The sequence below is a fragment of the Choloepus didactylus genome, chromosome 2 (genome assembly GCF_015220235.1).
Source record: "Choloepus didactylus isolate mChoDid1 chromosome 2, mChoDid1.pri, whole genome shotgun sequence".
In the NCBI taxonomy this organism is placed as follows: Eukaryota; Metazoa; Chordata; class Mammalia; order Pilosa; family Megalonychidae; genus Choloepus; species Choloepus didactylus.
Genome location: NC_051308.1, coordinates 237,144,343 through 237,157,304, shown reverse-complemented (window position 1 = coordinate 237,157,304; position 12,962 = coordinate 237,144,343). Strand labels below are relative to the sequence as shown.

Below are 12,962 nucleotides of genomic sequence, written 5' to 3'. Positions count from 1 at the left end.
GCGCGGTGCCGGCGTCGGGTGCCAAGGGAGGCGGGGCGACGGGGCGGAAACCACCGGGGCGGGCAAGCGGTAGCCCCGCCCCCAACATGGCCGCGCCCGGGAGGCTCGTAGGAGGCCACCCTTCCACCGTCATGTGACGCGGGTCCTCGCCCCACCCGTCTGCAGCCACTCCCGGTCTCCGTCCCCAAGCTCGAGAGGGCCACGTGACTCTCCCGGGGCCAGTCACGTGAGGCGCGGCTTTAGGTGGGGGAGGGGGCTGGCGGAGGGGTCCGGAGTGGCAGTAAAGGAGGAAGATGGCGGGGTGCAGGGGGTCCCTGTGCTGCTGCTGCAGGTGGTGCTGCTGCTGCGGTGAGCGTGAGATCCGCACCCCTGAGGAGCTGGTACGGAGTGGGCAGGGCCGGGCTGGGGAGGGGACGGTTGCTAAGAGCCGGCGGGAGGCGTTGCCGGGGGTGGGGCCGGGCCGAGCTGGGCCCGCAGGTGGCAGCGGGTGGGGCCTGGGGACCGCAGCCTGGGCTCTCGAAGCCTCTGCCTCTCTTCACGCGTCCAAGTCTGGGGTCTTCTCTTATAATCTGTACCTCCTTGGAATCAGAGGGAGATACCCCAGGCCAGCAGCAGTTAATCGCATCTGTATTTTCTTTTAGTTCTATCTGAAAGGAGTTTTGAATGGAACAAGCTTTTTTGGAATGAGCCCCTGCACAGGATTTAGTGCGTAACACGCAGCTGCTTAGTTTCTCCAGCCCCTTCTCACTCTATCCCTCATCCTTTCTGGGTCACTGACAATCCAGCTTCCCCTCTGCAAAGCACACTGGGAAAACTTGAGTTGCTGTGTTCCCAGAGTTGACAGCTCCCTTCTGATTTCAGATTTGGTGCATTGTCAGATTGGAACCTGATTTTTTTTTTCCCTTTCAGCTGACACTGGACATCTTTGAGCTTTGCTGAAGACTAGAGTAGATATTTAGAGAACGTATCAATAGAAATAAATAACAGCTGGTGACTAGATCCTAACCCACATCACCCCCCAATCCCCCTCATGTTTTAAAGATCTTATTCCCAGTTGATGATAGTGGCTCCAGATGATTTAAAAACCGATGTTTGGTTTCTGTAAATACTTCTGCTTCTTTCCACTTTCAGCCATTAAAAGGGTGTTCCATATGGGTCTGTTTTTCTAGACCATCCTTGGAGAAACACAGGAAGAGGAGGATGAAATTCTTCCAAGGAAAGACTATGAGGTGAGCTCCTTAGACGCTCTCTTGGGTAACTTAAGTTGTGAGTGGCCTGTTGGCTTCAGAGGGAAGCTCTAGAATTCGAACCAGAGATGCTCTTTGATGACCTTCCATGCAAGGGAGTGAGTGGGTAAGATGTGGCTTACCTCTGGGCAGGGGCTGCTTAACAAGCCCTCTTCTCACCTTGATTCCCAAACGAGGTCTGGGGGTCTTTATGCTTTCCTAGACCTTTGGCACCTTAACTTGGATAGAGTATCTGTCCTGGTACAACTTGTAGAGACCCAGAGTCAAAGCCACCAACGGTGAGTGCTCATAATGGGTGTCCAACCAGGAAGCCTTGCTTCTCCTCTGAAAGAACTTCGTTTTCAGCTTTTCTCTGTAATGTTCCAGTTTGTAGTTCCCAGTTTCAAGTATGGGTCTTAAGAGTATGTATGTCTTTAGTAAGGCCAATGCTGCTAAGCTGAAATTTAATGTTGTGTGACTTTTTATTATTTCAGCAATTCATGATGACTTTTTATATGATTTTTGAAATAACAAAAGCAAGCCATGGCTATGACTGAGAATTCTTTATTTACACAAAGAAGCAGCTAGAGAAGAAGTCATAATCTCACTTATTAAAAGATGATTACTATTAAAACCTTACTAAAAAAAAACCCAAGACCTTGCTAAATGTTCTTTTAGGTCCTTTCCTATGCTTACCTACATGTGTTTTTTTTTTTTTTCCTTAAGTGACAATTGTGAGATTTTAGTGAATATATCATTTTAACCTGTTTTCCCGCCACTTGATAACATTTTTATATACTAGATACTTTTCTACATTAACTTTTGAACCAGGTGCATTGTATTTTATTGTACCATAATTGTTTAATCCATTTCTGGTTGCTTCCAACTTTTCTGTGATCATCTCTATGGTGGTGAACACCATTTCTTACTCATCCTTAATTGTTTCCTTAGAATTAATTCCAAGAAGTGGAATTAGTCATGCATTTGTTTTAAAGTCATGTTAGACTTTTAAAATCTTGTGTGCTGGGCAATAGCATACCTAGACTAATTTTGTTTTAAACTTTTCTTCTTCCTTTTGCTGTAGAATTTGGTGTAACTTTTAGGATTTGTAGGGCAGTATGGGACTTTTTGTTTTTCTTTCACTTTTATTATGGAGAATTTCAAACATATACAAAAGTAGACTGAACAGTAGTTCGAAGCCCCATGTACTCATCACCCAGTGTCAACAGTTATTCAACACTTGCCCAATCTTGTTTAATCCAAGCTGGCATGCATGTCCCATTTCACGTATTATTTCAGAATATGTGAAATGGGACACACGTTCTGTGTCCCTATATCATATTATTTCACCCATAAATGATTCAATGTGCATCTGTAGAGGATAAGGAATTTTTTTTTTAAACAAACACAATACTGTTATCACACCTAAAAAATTAACAGTAATTTCTCAATATCATCAAATATATAGTGCTCAAATTTTCCAGTCATGAATTTTTTAACAGGTAGTTTGAATGATTTCCAAATAAGGCCCTCCCATTGTAGTTGTTTGGTATGTCTTCTAAATCTCTTTTGATCTGTAGAGTTCCCCCATCATCTTTATTTTCTCTTGCAATTTGTTTGATGAAATAATTGGAACTCTGGAATTTTCTATAGTCTGTATTTTGCCAATCACACCACTGTGGTATAATTTAATATGCTCCCCTGATGGGCTGCCTTTAATGTATCCAGAAGCTTGGTATCCACTAGTGTATTTTCTCATATTTACTTGTTTCCTTTGGTGAGAGGAGCCCTTTTTCGTGGTTGAGAGGTTGCAGGAATTGAAGACACTCCAAATTGTACTGTCACCTTGTGCCCCTCTGATGTCATCCTAAGACTGTCACCACTACTGGGACTCCTTCATCCTACCCTTGGGAGCTTGCCCAAGGCTGCTTTGTCCCACCACCCTCCCATCCCAAGACTGCTTCACTCCTTCCGCTAAACTGCACTTATATTTCTTTGTAAATGCACTTTCTTTCAGCTAATATGCTGACTTATATAATTTTTATGGCTTAATGTGCTTTCACATGAGTCCTTAATATTTCTCAGTTAACCATCTCCGAGCACGAGCTTCTCGAGGACATTTGCTTTGTGTGAAAACAAATTCAGTTAGGCACTTAGAAAACTACTCAGATTTTACTTACTAAAGGGTCAGCTAGGAAACCTTTCTGTTGAAAATCTGTCTAAAATGTGTTCAGAACGTCTCCTTCCTGCCTCAGGAGAGAGTTCATTGCTGTACTTGCCTCTTTCTTTGGTAAGTTGAGATCTTACAAGATGTCAGAATCCCCGTTTTGGCATCCATTTATATTGTAGATGGTTTGAATAATAGTTGCTTCCTGTCTGTGGGACTTGAAACACCAAACAGCAGTGCTTTCATGGAAGTCACAGAGCCTACACTGCTCTTTCAAGTTGGAAAAAGGCACCCTGTCCAAGCAAAGGGATTGGAATAAAAGGCCTCCTGCTCTGGGCTGTAGCATCACCCCCAGCCAAGGTCAGATGGAGGTAAGGCGACAAGGTGGCCCTTCCAGGCTGAGTTTGGGCTGCATTTCAACCCCACTTGCCTCCATGACCAGGCACCTTTTTGCTCATAACTATGTGCAGCAGCCCTACAGAACACCAATACAAACTTTATTGAAAAGAATGAGTTGTTAGTCCCCCAAACCAAAGGAAGTAATTTAGTCAGTCTTAGCAAAGGAGAAATAACTCTGTCTGGTATTAATAGATCATGTTTTCCTTTGGCATATATTTACAGAGTGTCAGCCTCTAACTAATTTATTTAAAAGGATGAGAAAAGATTGATGATCTGGGGTTGCAGTTATTTCAAAATGCCTTTTTAAAAAAGCTTTATTGAAATATAATTCACATACAAAATTCACCCATTAAAGTATACAATTCTGTGGTTTTTAGGATATTCGCAGAGTCGAGCAACCATCACCATAATCTAGTTTAGAACGTTTGCATCACCCTCCCAAAAAAACCCTATTAGTAGTCACTCTCCATTCCCCTCTACCCCCAGCCCTAGGCAACCACTAGTCTACTTTCTGCCTCTATAGATTTGCCTGTTCTGGATATCTAAATACCTTTTAAATGTTTATGGAGCCATAGCATTACTAGATAAAACTGCCAAGCAAATAATTAATTGACCAGTCATTTCCAAACATATTTGATATGAAGACTATTCATATTTTCAACATTTTATTCCGTGTCTATTTGTTCCTAGAATGCAATGTCACTTTTGTTGCTTAAATGTATACATTGATTTAGTCACTCATAGATGAGTCTAGTTTCCCAGCACCAGTATTTTTCACTCACTGAAGTTTTTGCTTTGTGAGCAGGAAAAATAAAGTTAATTTTTAAAACATAAAATGTACACCATGTTGGCTGCACACATTTCAAACAATATACAGGTGTGTATACCTCCTAGAACACCAACTCAGAGATGGCCACTATTAACGATTTTCCCAGATGTTTTTGTATTATGCATCCTGATTTACACATAATCTTAATTTTGTTTAATCAAAATGAGATCCTGTTATACTTTTTTTCCCTACATCTTGCCTTTTTTTTTTACTTAATTTTTGGATGTTTTCCACCTCTGTCCATCTCAGCCTAGTGTAATTATTTTATTGCTGCACAGTGTTCTGTTTCTGGAGGTATTATAATTTATTTAGTTAGCCCCCTGTTGATATTCCAGGACCGTTTCTAAAGGGATCTTTGACTTTCTCTGGGTAGTCTATGGCATAAATTATCACATGCCGCATCTGTGTTTCACTGATTTTAAGCTCTTGCCTGGGAGTGTGACCACAGGCCAATGTCTAGCTTGTGCTTTAGCTAATGTGTAGGTAGGAGTATGTTTTAGAAGAAGAGAGCGTAATGGTGGACCATTTTCCTTTGTTGCCAAACTGCCACTTCTCTCACAAGATGGAGAAATGAAGTTACTGCATTTGAATTGTTGTTCTAAATTTTTGTGGCACATCTGCAAAATGTTGGAGAATATCTGGGTTCTGTAAAGCATGACTTAAGAAATACTGCCTTAGATTGGCTGACTCTGTGTTTCTGCCTAACATAATCTGGAAATGTTTTTTAAAATATTCTCCATACCAGTTTGTCTTTTGACTAACCTCTTTGTCATAGAAGCTAACTGCAAGAAAATTATAATTAATTGACTTTAAAATCTGATTTGGGCCTCAGCCCCATTAAAATGGCAAATTGAGATGCTTTAGGATGCTTTTTCCCCATAGAAGCTTTCAACAGCTAGCAAAAACTAGCAGAAACATCTTTCCCGAAGTCTACAGGAGCAGGGTGAGCGCCAAACTACGAAAAGGCCACTTAAAAGTGGTAGGACCTCGTGGCGCCCTGGCTGGCCCCTCCCCCACACCTAGCTGCTGGGTGCGGATACATGCGGATCCCTGGTTCTGGTTCTAGAGGGAGCAGAGTAACCCTTGTGCGCATTTTGGGAGCCTATGTGTCTGGCCCATTCTGTCAGTGATGGCCTGAGGGCTCACTATCCCAGAACTTACCCTGCCTATAGAAGGCAGTTCAGAGAGCCCTCAAAGAGGACACTGTGGGAGAGAAGTCAAATGGCTGCCTGGGACAAACGATTGCTGGCACAGTGCAGTGCCCGGAGTATGAGGAAACTGTTTCCTTGGGAAGAGGGAACATTGGTACCTGTGTAAATGGAGGAATTGCCAGGGCTACCTGTGCATGCCCAAGACAAGACACATGTTGCAGAAAGAATCAGGGTGACCCCTATGCTTTGGCCTCGAGCTGTTTTCTATTTTTACTGTATGGATAAGCCCTAAAGGAGGACACTTGCACAAGTTAATCTACAAAGACTAGGAAAGGTGTCTTTTTGTTTTGTTTTGTTTTTTTGTTTGTTTTTCTGTTAGCTCCTGGATTTCAAGGAAAGCTCTTTCATAACAGTAGCTGGATACAAGTTTAAGGAACAGATGCCTCAGTCTATATGCCAGAGATAACACATTAAAATACCACAATATCCAGGTTTAAACATGCAAAGATACAGGAAGTGATGACCCAGGCAAAGATTAGAGTGTTAGAAACCATCAATAAAGAGGACTAGATGTGGGATATACCATTCAAAGACTTATAAAAAATGGTCCTAAATATGCCAGAGAACTGAAGGAGGATATAGGCAGATAACTTAAGAAAATCAGGAAGATGATAGATGAACTCAAAGAGACTATCAATAAAGAGATGGAAATTATGAAAAGGAACCAAACGGAGCTGAAGCCCACAGTAACAGAAATTAAAATTTCCCTAGAAGGGTTCAAAAGTACATTGGAGCTAGCAGAAGAATCAGGAAGCTTGAACGTGAGACAGTTGAAATCATCCAGTCTAAGGAGCAGAAAGAATGAAGAAAAGTAAACAGAGCCTGAGGAATCTGTGGGAAACCATCAAGCCTACCAGTATACACAATGTAGGAGGCCCAGAAGGAGAAGAAGAGAGAAAGGAACAGAGAGAATATTCAGAGAGATAATGGCTGAAAACTTCCCATATTTAATGAAAAATACGAATATACACATCTAAGACCCTCAACAAACTCCAAACAGGGTTAACTCAAGTAGATCCATATTGACATAAAATCAAACCCTTAAATGCCAAAGATAAAGAGAGGATTTTTTTAAATCTTTTTTTTTAAATACAGTTTTATTGAGATATAGTCACATACCCTACAGTCATCCACAGTGTACAATCAGCTATTCACAGTACCATCATATAGTTGTGTGTTCATCACCAGAATCAATCTTTGAACATTTTCCCCACTCCAAAAAAATAAAAAATAAAAATAAAAGTAAAATAGAATACCTAAAGCATTCCATCCCCCCATCCCACCCTATTTTTCATTCAGTTTTTGTCCCTATTTTTCTACTCATCTGTCCATATACTGGATAAAGGGAGTGTGAGCCACAGTGTTTTCACAATCACACAGTCACACCATGTAAGCTACATACTTATGTAATCGTCTTCAAGAATCAAGGCTACTGGGTTGCAGTTTGACAGTTTCAGGTATTTCCTTCTAGCTATTCTAATACACTAAAAACTAAAAAGGGATCTCCATATATAGTGCATAAGAATGCCCTCCAGAGTGACCTCTCAACTCCATTTGAAATCTCTCAGCCACTGAAACTTTATTTTGTTTCATTTCACTTCCCCTTTTTGGTCAAGAAGATTTTCTCAGTCTCATGATACCAGGTCTAGGCTCATCCTTGGGAGTCTTGTCCCATGTTGCCAGGGAGATTCACACCCCTGGGAGTCATGTCCCACGTAAGGGGGAAGGCAGTGAGTTCACCCGCCGCATGGGCTTAGAGAGAGAAGAGAGGGCCACATCTGAGCAACAAAGAGGTTCTCTGGGGGAGACCCCTAGGCACAATTATAAATAGGCTTAGCCTCTCCTTTGCAGTAACAAGCTTCATAATGGCAAGCCCAAGATTGAGGGTTCATCCTACTGAATTGTTAGTCCTCAATGTTTGTGAGAATATCAGTAATAACCCAGGTGGGGAAGTCCAAGATTTCCTCATTTTTCCCCAGCTCCTTGAGGGGGAATAGATATGACTGCTGTAAGAGCTCACAATCTAGGGACTACTACAATAAACATTCCCCTGATAAGCTATGCTCTAAGATTGCATTCTCAGAGAGAGGATTCTTAAAGCTGCAAGAAAGAAACAATGTGTGTGTACAAGGAGCTTCATAAGATTGTGTCGATTTCTCATCTGAAACCATGGAGCAGTGGATGACATATTTAAAGTGCTGAAAGTAAAAAAGTGCCAACCAAGAATTCTATATCCAGCAAAACTATCTTTGAAAAAATCAGGGAAAGATTAAGACATTCCCAGATAGACAACGGCTAAGGGAGTTTGCCACTACTAGCCTGGCCCTACAAGAGATGTTAAAAAGAGTTCTGCAGGTTGAAAGGAAAGGACAATAGACAATAGATAGAAGCCACGTGGAGAAATAACAGTCTCTGGTAAGGGTAACAACATGGGTAAATATAAAGGGTAATACTATTGTATTTTTGTTTTGTAACTCCACTTTCTCTTCCTATAGGATCTGAAAGGCAAATGTGTAAAATGTAACAATGAATCAGTGGTTTTTTACTTACAATGTATAAACATGCAGTTTGTGACAAGAATTACATAAAGATAGGGCTGGAGGGTTATAGGAACATAGTTTGTGTATACCACTGAAGTTAGATTGGTATCTGAACAAATGAGCCTGTTAATAGATTTAGGATGTTAAATTTAGCCCCATAGTAAGCACAAAGAAAATATCAAAGAATGTACAAGCTTTGTAGAGCACAGTTTGTCAGGGGTGTGGGGGCGGGGGCAGTGAGGAGTTAATGCATAGTGGATGTAGGGTTTCTGTTTGGGGAGATGGACAAGTTTTAGCAATGCAGGCTGGTGAGGGCATCCCAACAGTGTGAATATGAGTGATCCCACCGAATGGTGTGCTTGGGAGTGGTGGAGATGGGAAAGTTTATGTTGTATATATGTTCCTACAGTTAAAAAAAAGAATGAGCAACTAAAGAGACAATGAAAATTAAATGCAATACTTGTTCCTGGAAGCGATTTAGCAAGGGAGGAGAAAAGGCTCAAAGGGACACTATTGGGACATCTGAAAAAATTGGAATATAAACTGGAAGCTTTATATCAATTAAATTTCTTGAAGTTGATACTGCACTTAAGGTGGATATGTAAGTGAATGTCCTTTTTCTTAGGAAATGTACATGGCAATATTAAGTTTTCAAGGAGCGTGATGTATACAACTTACCTTCAAGTGTTCAGAAAATACACAAATAGATATACAGAGAGATAGATTAGATAGATGGATTGATAGAATGATGGATAGATAGCTAAAATGATATGGCAAATGTGGCAAAATGTAAAAATTGGGGGATCTAGATATCTGGGGTGTTCTAGTATGCTAATGCTGCCGGAATGCAAAACACCAGAAATGGATTGGCTTTTATAAAAAGGGGTTTATTTGGTTACACAGTTACAGTCTTAAGGCCATAAAGCATCCAAGGTAACACATCAACAATCAGGTACCTTCACTGGAGGATGGCCAATGGTGTCCGGAAAACCTCTGTTAGCTGGGAAGGCACATGGCTGGCATCTGCTCCAAAGTTCTGGTTTCAAAATGGCAGTTCCTCAAAAATGTCACTCTTAGTTGCACTTGGGGTATTTGTCCTCTCTTAGCTTCTCTGGAGCAAGAGTCAGCTTTCAATGGCCATCTTCAAACTGCATCTCTCATCTGCAGCTCCTGTGCTTTCTTCAAAGTGTCCCTCTTGGCTGTAGCTCCTCTTCAAAATGTCACTCACAGCTGCACTGAGTTCCTTGTGTTTGTCAGCTCATTTATATGGCTCCACTGATCAAGGCCCACCCTGAATGGGTGGGGCCACACCTCCATGGAAATTATCTCATCAGAGTTATCACCTACAGTTCAGTGGGGCACATCTCCATAGAAACACTCAAAGAATTCCAATCTAATTAACACTGATAGGTCCACCCACACAAGATTACATCAAAGATAATGGCATTTGGGGGACATAATACATTCAGACCGGCACATGGGGGGAATAAGTGTATATTGGAATTCTTTTATGGGGTTTGCATTATTTTTGTAACTGTCCTGTAAGTTTGAAAGTATTTAAAAATATGAAATTTGAAAAATAAAAATAATTTGTTTCTGTTTAGCTTTATTCATTTCTAATGGAGTAATGTGAGTAAGGCTGGTGATAGCTGAAGGTCTTTGTTCCAGTTTGCTAATGCTGCTGTTAAGCAAAATACCAGAAATGGATTGGCTTTTATAAAGGGGGCCTATTTGGTTACAAAGTTACAGTCTTATGGCCATAAAGCGTCCAAGGTAACACATCAACAATCGGGTACCTTCACTGGAGGATGGCCAATGACATCTGGAAAACCTCTTGTTAGCTGGGAAGGCACATGGCGGGTGTCTGCTTGCTCCCATGTTGCATTTCGAAATGGCGTTCTCCAAAATGTCTGCATCAGCTTCCAGTGGCCATCTTCAAAATGTCTGTCTCAGCTCCAGCTACTCTCTCAGCTTCTGTGCATTCCCCAAAGTGTCCCTCTTGGCTGTAGCAAGCTCGTTCCTTCTGTCTGAGTTTATATAGTGCTGTAGCAAACTACTCAAGGCCCATGCTGAATAGGCAGGGCCACACCTCCATGGAAATAATCCAATCAGAGCCATCACCCACAGTTGGCTGGGGCTTATCTCCATGGAAACAACCTAATCAAAACGTTCCAACTTAGTCAACACTAATATGTCTGCCTCCATAAGATTGCATCGAAGAACATGGCTTTTTCTGGGGGATATAATATATACAAACTGGTACAGTCTTTAAGTGTTTGCAGAAACAGGAAGTTTAAAAATATACTAATTAAAACTGTTGATAAACATGAAATATTAATCTAAAGCTGTACTTCTGAATCACCTGGGGATCTTGGTAGAGTGTAGATTCTGACACTGTGGGGGCCTGAGGCTATGCATTTCTAACTCGTTCCTCCAGGGGGCTGTGGGTGCCGCTGCTCTGCCCATCCACACTTTGGGTGGCAGGAACCTCAAGTTTGTCCCTTCCCAGATTTTGGTAATTCTTCCTACGGATTGTGATACTGACCTGGCCCCTCTTTCAGAGTTTGGATTATGATCGCTGTATCAATGACCCTTACCTGGAAGTTTTGGAGACTGTGGATAATAAGGTAAGTCCCACAATTCTTGATCTCTTGGAACTGAATGGGCCTTGAAACAAGCCCCTTTTTTCTGTCCTAAATGCTCTGGTCAGTTCCCTTACCCTTGGCCTTTTAACACCTGTTATGAGATAGCAGCTTTTACCCGCTAGACCTTCATCCTCCCCACCAGTGTGCTGACTGGCCGTGAACCTGGCCCAGCCCCTAGGAGCTCAGCATCCTCGCATTGTAAAGCCCCCATGATATGCTACACGGTCTTCATCATGCTTGCTGTCCATGTGGAATTTAGTCTAAAACTGGTTAGTTGAGATGTGTACCTTCCCTTCTGCCAACTTAACCCGGTAACAAACTGAAGCATTCTTTTCCTTTATGAACAGAAAGGTCGAAGGTTTGAGGCGGTGAAGTGGATGATGGTGTTTGCCATTGGAGTTTGCACTGGACTGGTGAGCAGACAGGGTGTGGGGAGATGGGGGCCAGAGGGGTGGAGGGGGTCCAGGGACAACTGGCCTGGTGAGTAAGTCATTTGTCATTGTAACAGAGATGGCCTTTTCTTTTTTTTGCATATATTAGTTAATACTCCTGACAGAGGTTTTCATATCTGTTGCTTTTGCTTTGTTTTTGCTTTGTGAAATGAAAGTGAGCCACACAACTATAGTGCTCTTTAAGGGGTCAAAGGTTTGGTCAGATTTAACCCCTATGATACGGTTGTAGTCCTATCAGGTAGTCCCATCTACCTGAGATAGAGTACATGGTGCATGCTGAGTCACTCTGTAGGGAGAAAGCAAAGCAGTGGGACAAAATTTTGGAATTCCTTTAGCATAGCATGCCAGCAAGCAGGACAGGACACAGTGGTTCTCAGTGAATTTATTGTGCTGTCCTGGGCTTCCTCCATGCTCATTGCTATTTTTTTCTAGAAGGTGGAGCTGGCAGTTGTGGGTGAAGGCATATGCCTGAATGAACAGGGGTTCCTGGGCTCAGCAAGTTCACAGATGAATCACACAAAAAAAGGGAGAGATTGTGAAACATTGCCAAGGATTGTAGTAGAAAGCATTCTGGAAACAAAACTGCTGACTCTACATCGTTAAACTTTAAGAAGAGAAGCTAGAAAAGCTAGCAGTCAATCAAAATGACACGTCAAATTTGATTTTCCTGCAATACAATGTTAGAATAGGGAGTTAGCCATACTAGTAAGCAGCAGCCTGTTTATCACCTTTCTCTACTGCCAGTCCCAGACCTCATCCTACATGATACATCGGTAAAATGTAGATGTGTATTTAATAAAATATAGCCACAAGGACCAACCAGAATTTTTATTTTCAGAGCACTTGTCGAGTTTTACTGTAACAAATGCAGTGGTAATGGAGTGTCTTACTAGGTGAGACTAATGACATTCAGAAGGATCTTTGGTAACTTTCTGATGGATGCCACTAGGGGATGGGAGGGAGACTTGGGTTGATAAATCTCAGGGTGCCTATTTTGCTATTTATGTTTCTGGTTGCAAATTTCTCTGTAATAAGCATAGTCATTAGCAATCTAGTTGTTTGTCATTCTGCTACTTTCACATCAAACTCCTTTGAGCTGCCATTTATCAGAACAAGCAAATTACCTTGCAGACTCACCTTAAAGGAAGGCAGACCTGCCTTTCTAATGTAGCAACCAGCTCTTCTCCCTGCTGCCTCTCTTATCAGTATTAAAAAAAACCTCCAGGCACTGGCTTGAGGGAAGGCCATAGGGAAGCCTTTGGCATTGAATCCACAAAAATCCCAAGTGTTTCTGGTTCTCCTTTAAGTCTTGAGCATGGGATTTAGGTGAGTGGAATAGTGGTGGAGCGCTTGGTGTTCTCATCTACCCATGGACCCATTGACTGAAATAGTAATACTGACTTTAACCAACCTGCATTAAAGGTGTACACCTAAATGAATGTTTCTTTCAAAGTAATTTCCTAAGCTATATGCTTTTCCCACTGTGCATCACT

The 12,962-nt window shown here is 41.8% G+C and overlaps 1 protein-coding gene across 3 annotated transcripts in view; it reads left to right on the top strand.

Annotated features, from left to right (window-relative positions):
* Positions 1-256: 256 nt before the first annotated feature.
* Positions 257-12,962, top strand: part of CLCN6 (chloride voltage-gated channel 6) — a 33,051-nt gene continuing 20,345 nt past the window's right edge. For all 3 annotated transcript variants that reach the window (XR_005215509.1, XM_037828507.1, XM_037828505.1), the window contains exons 1-4: positions 257-380; positions 1,170-1,229; positions 10,934-10,999; positions 11,365-11,430. Coding sequence is in view for 2 of the 3 variants with exons in the window: in XM_037828507.1 (XP_037684435.1) it covers positions 294-380; positions 1,170-1,229; positions 10,934-10,999; positions 11,365-11,430 (279 nt within the window). In the remaining variant the exon portion in view is untranslated. The remainder of the gene's footprint in view (positions 381-1,169; positions 1,230-10,933; positions 11,000-11,364; positions 11,431-12,962) is intronic.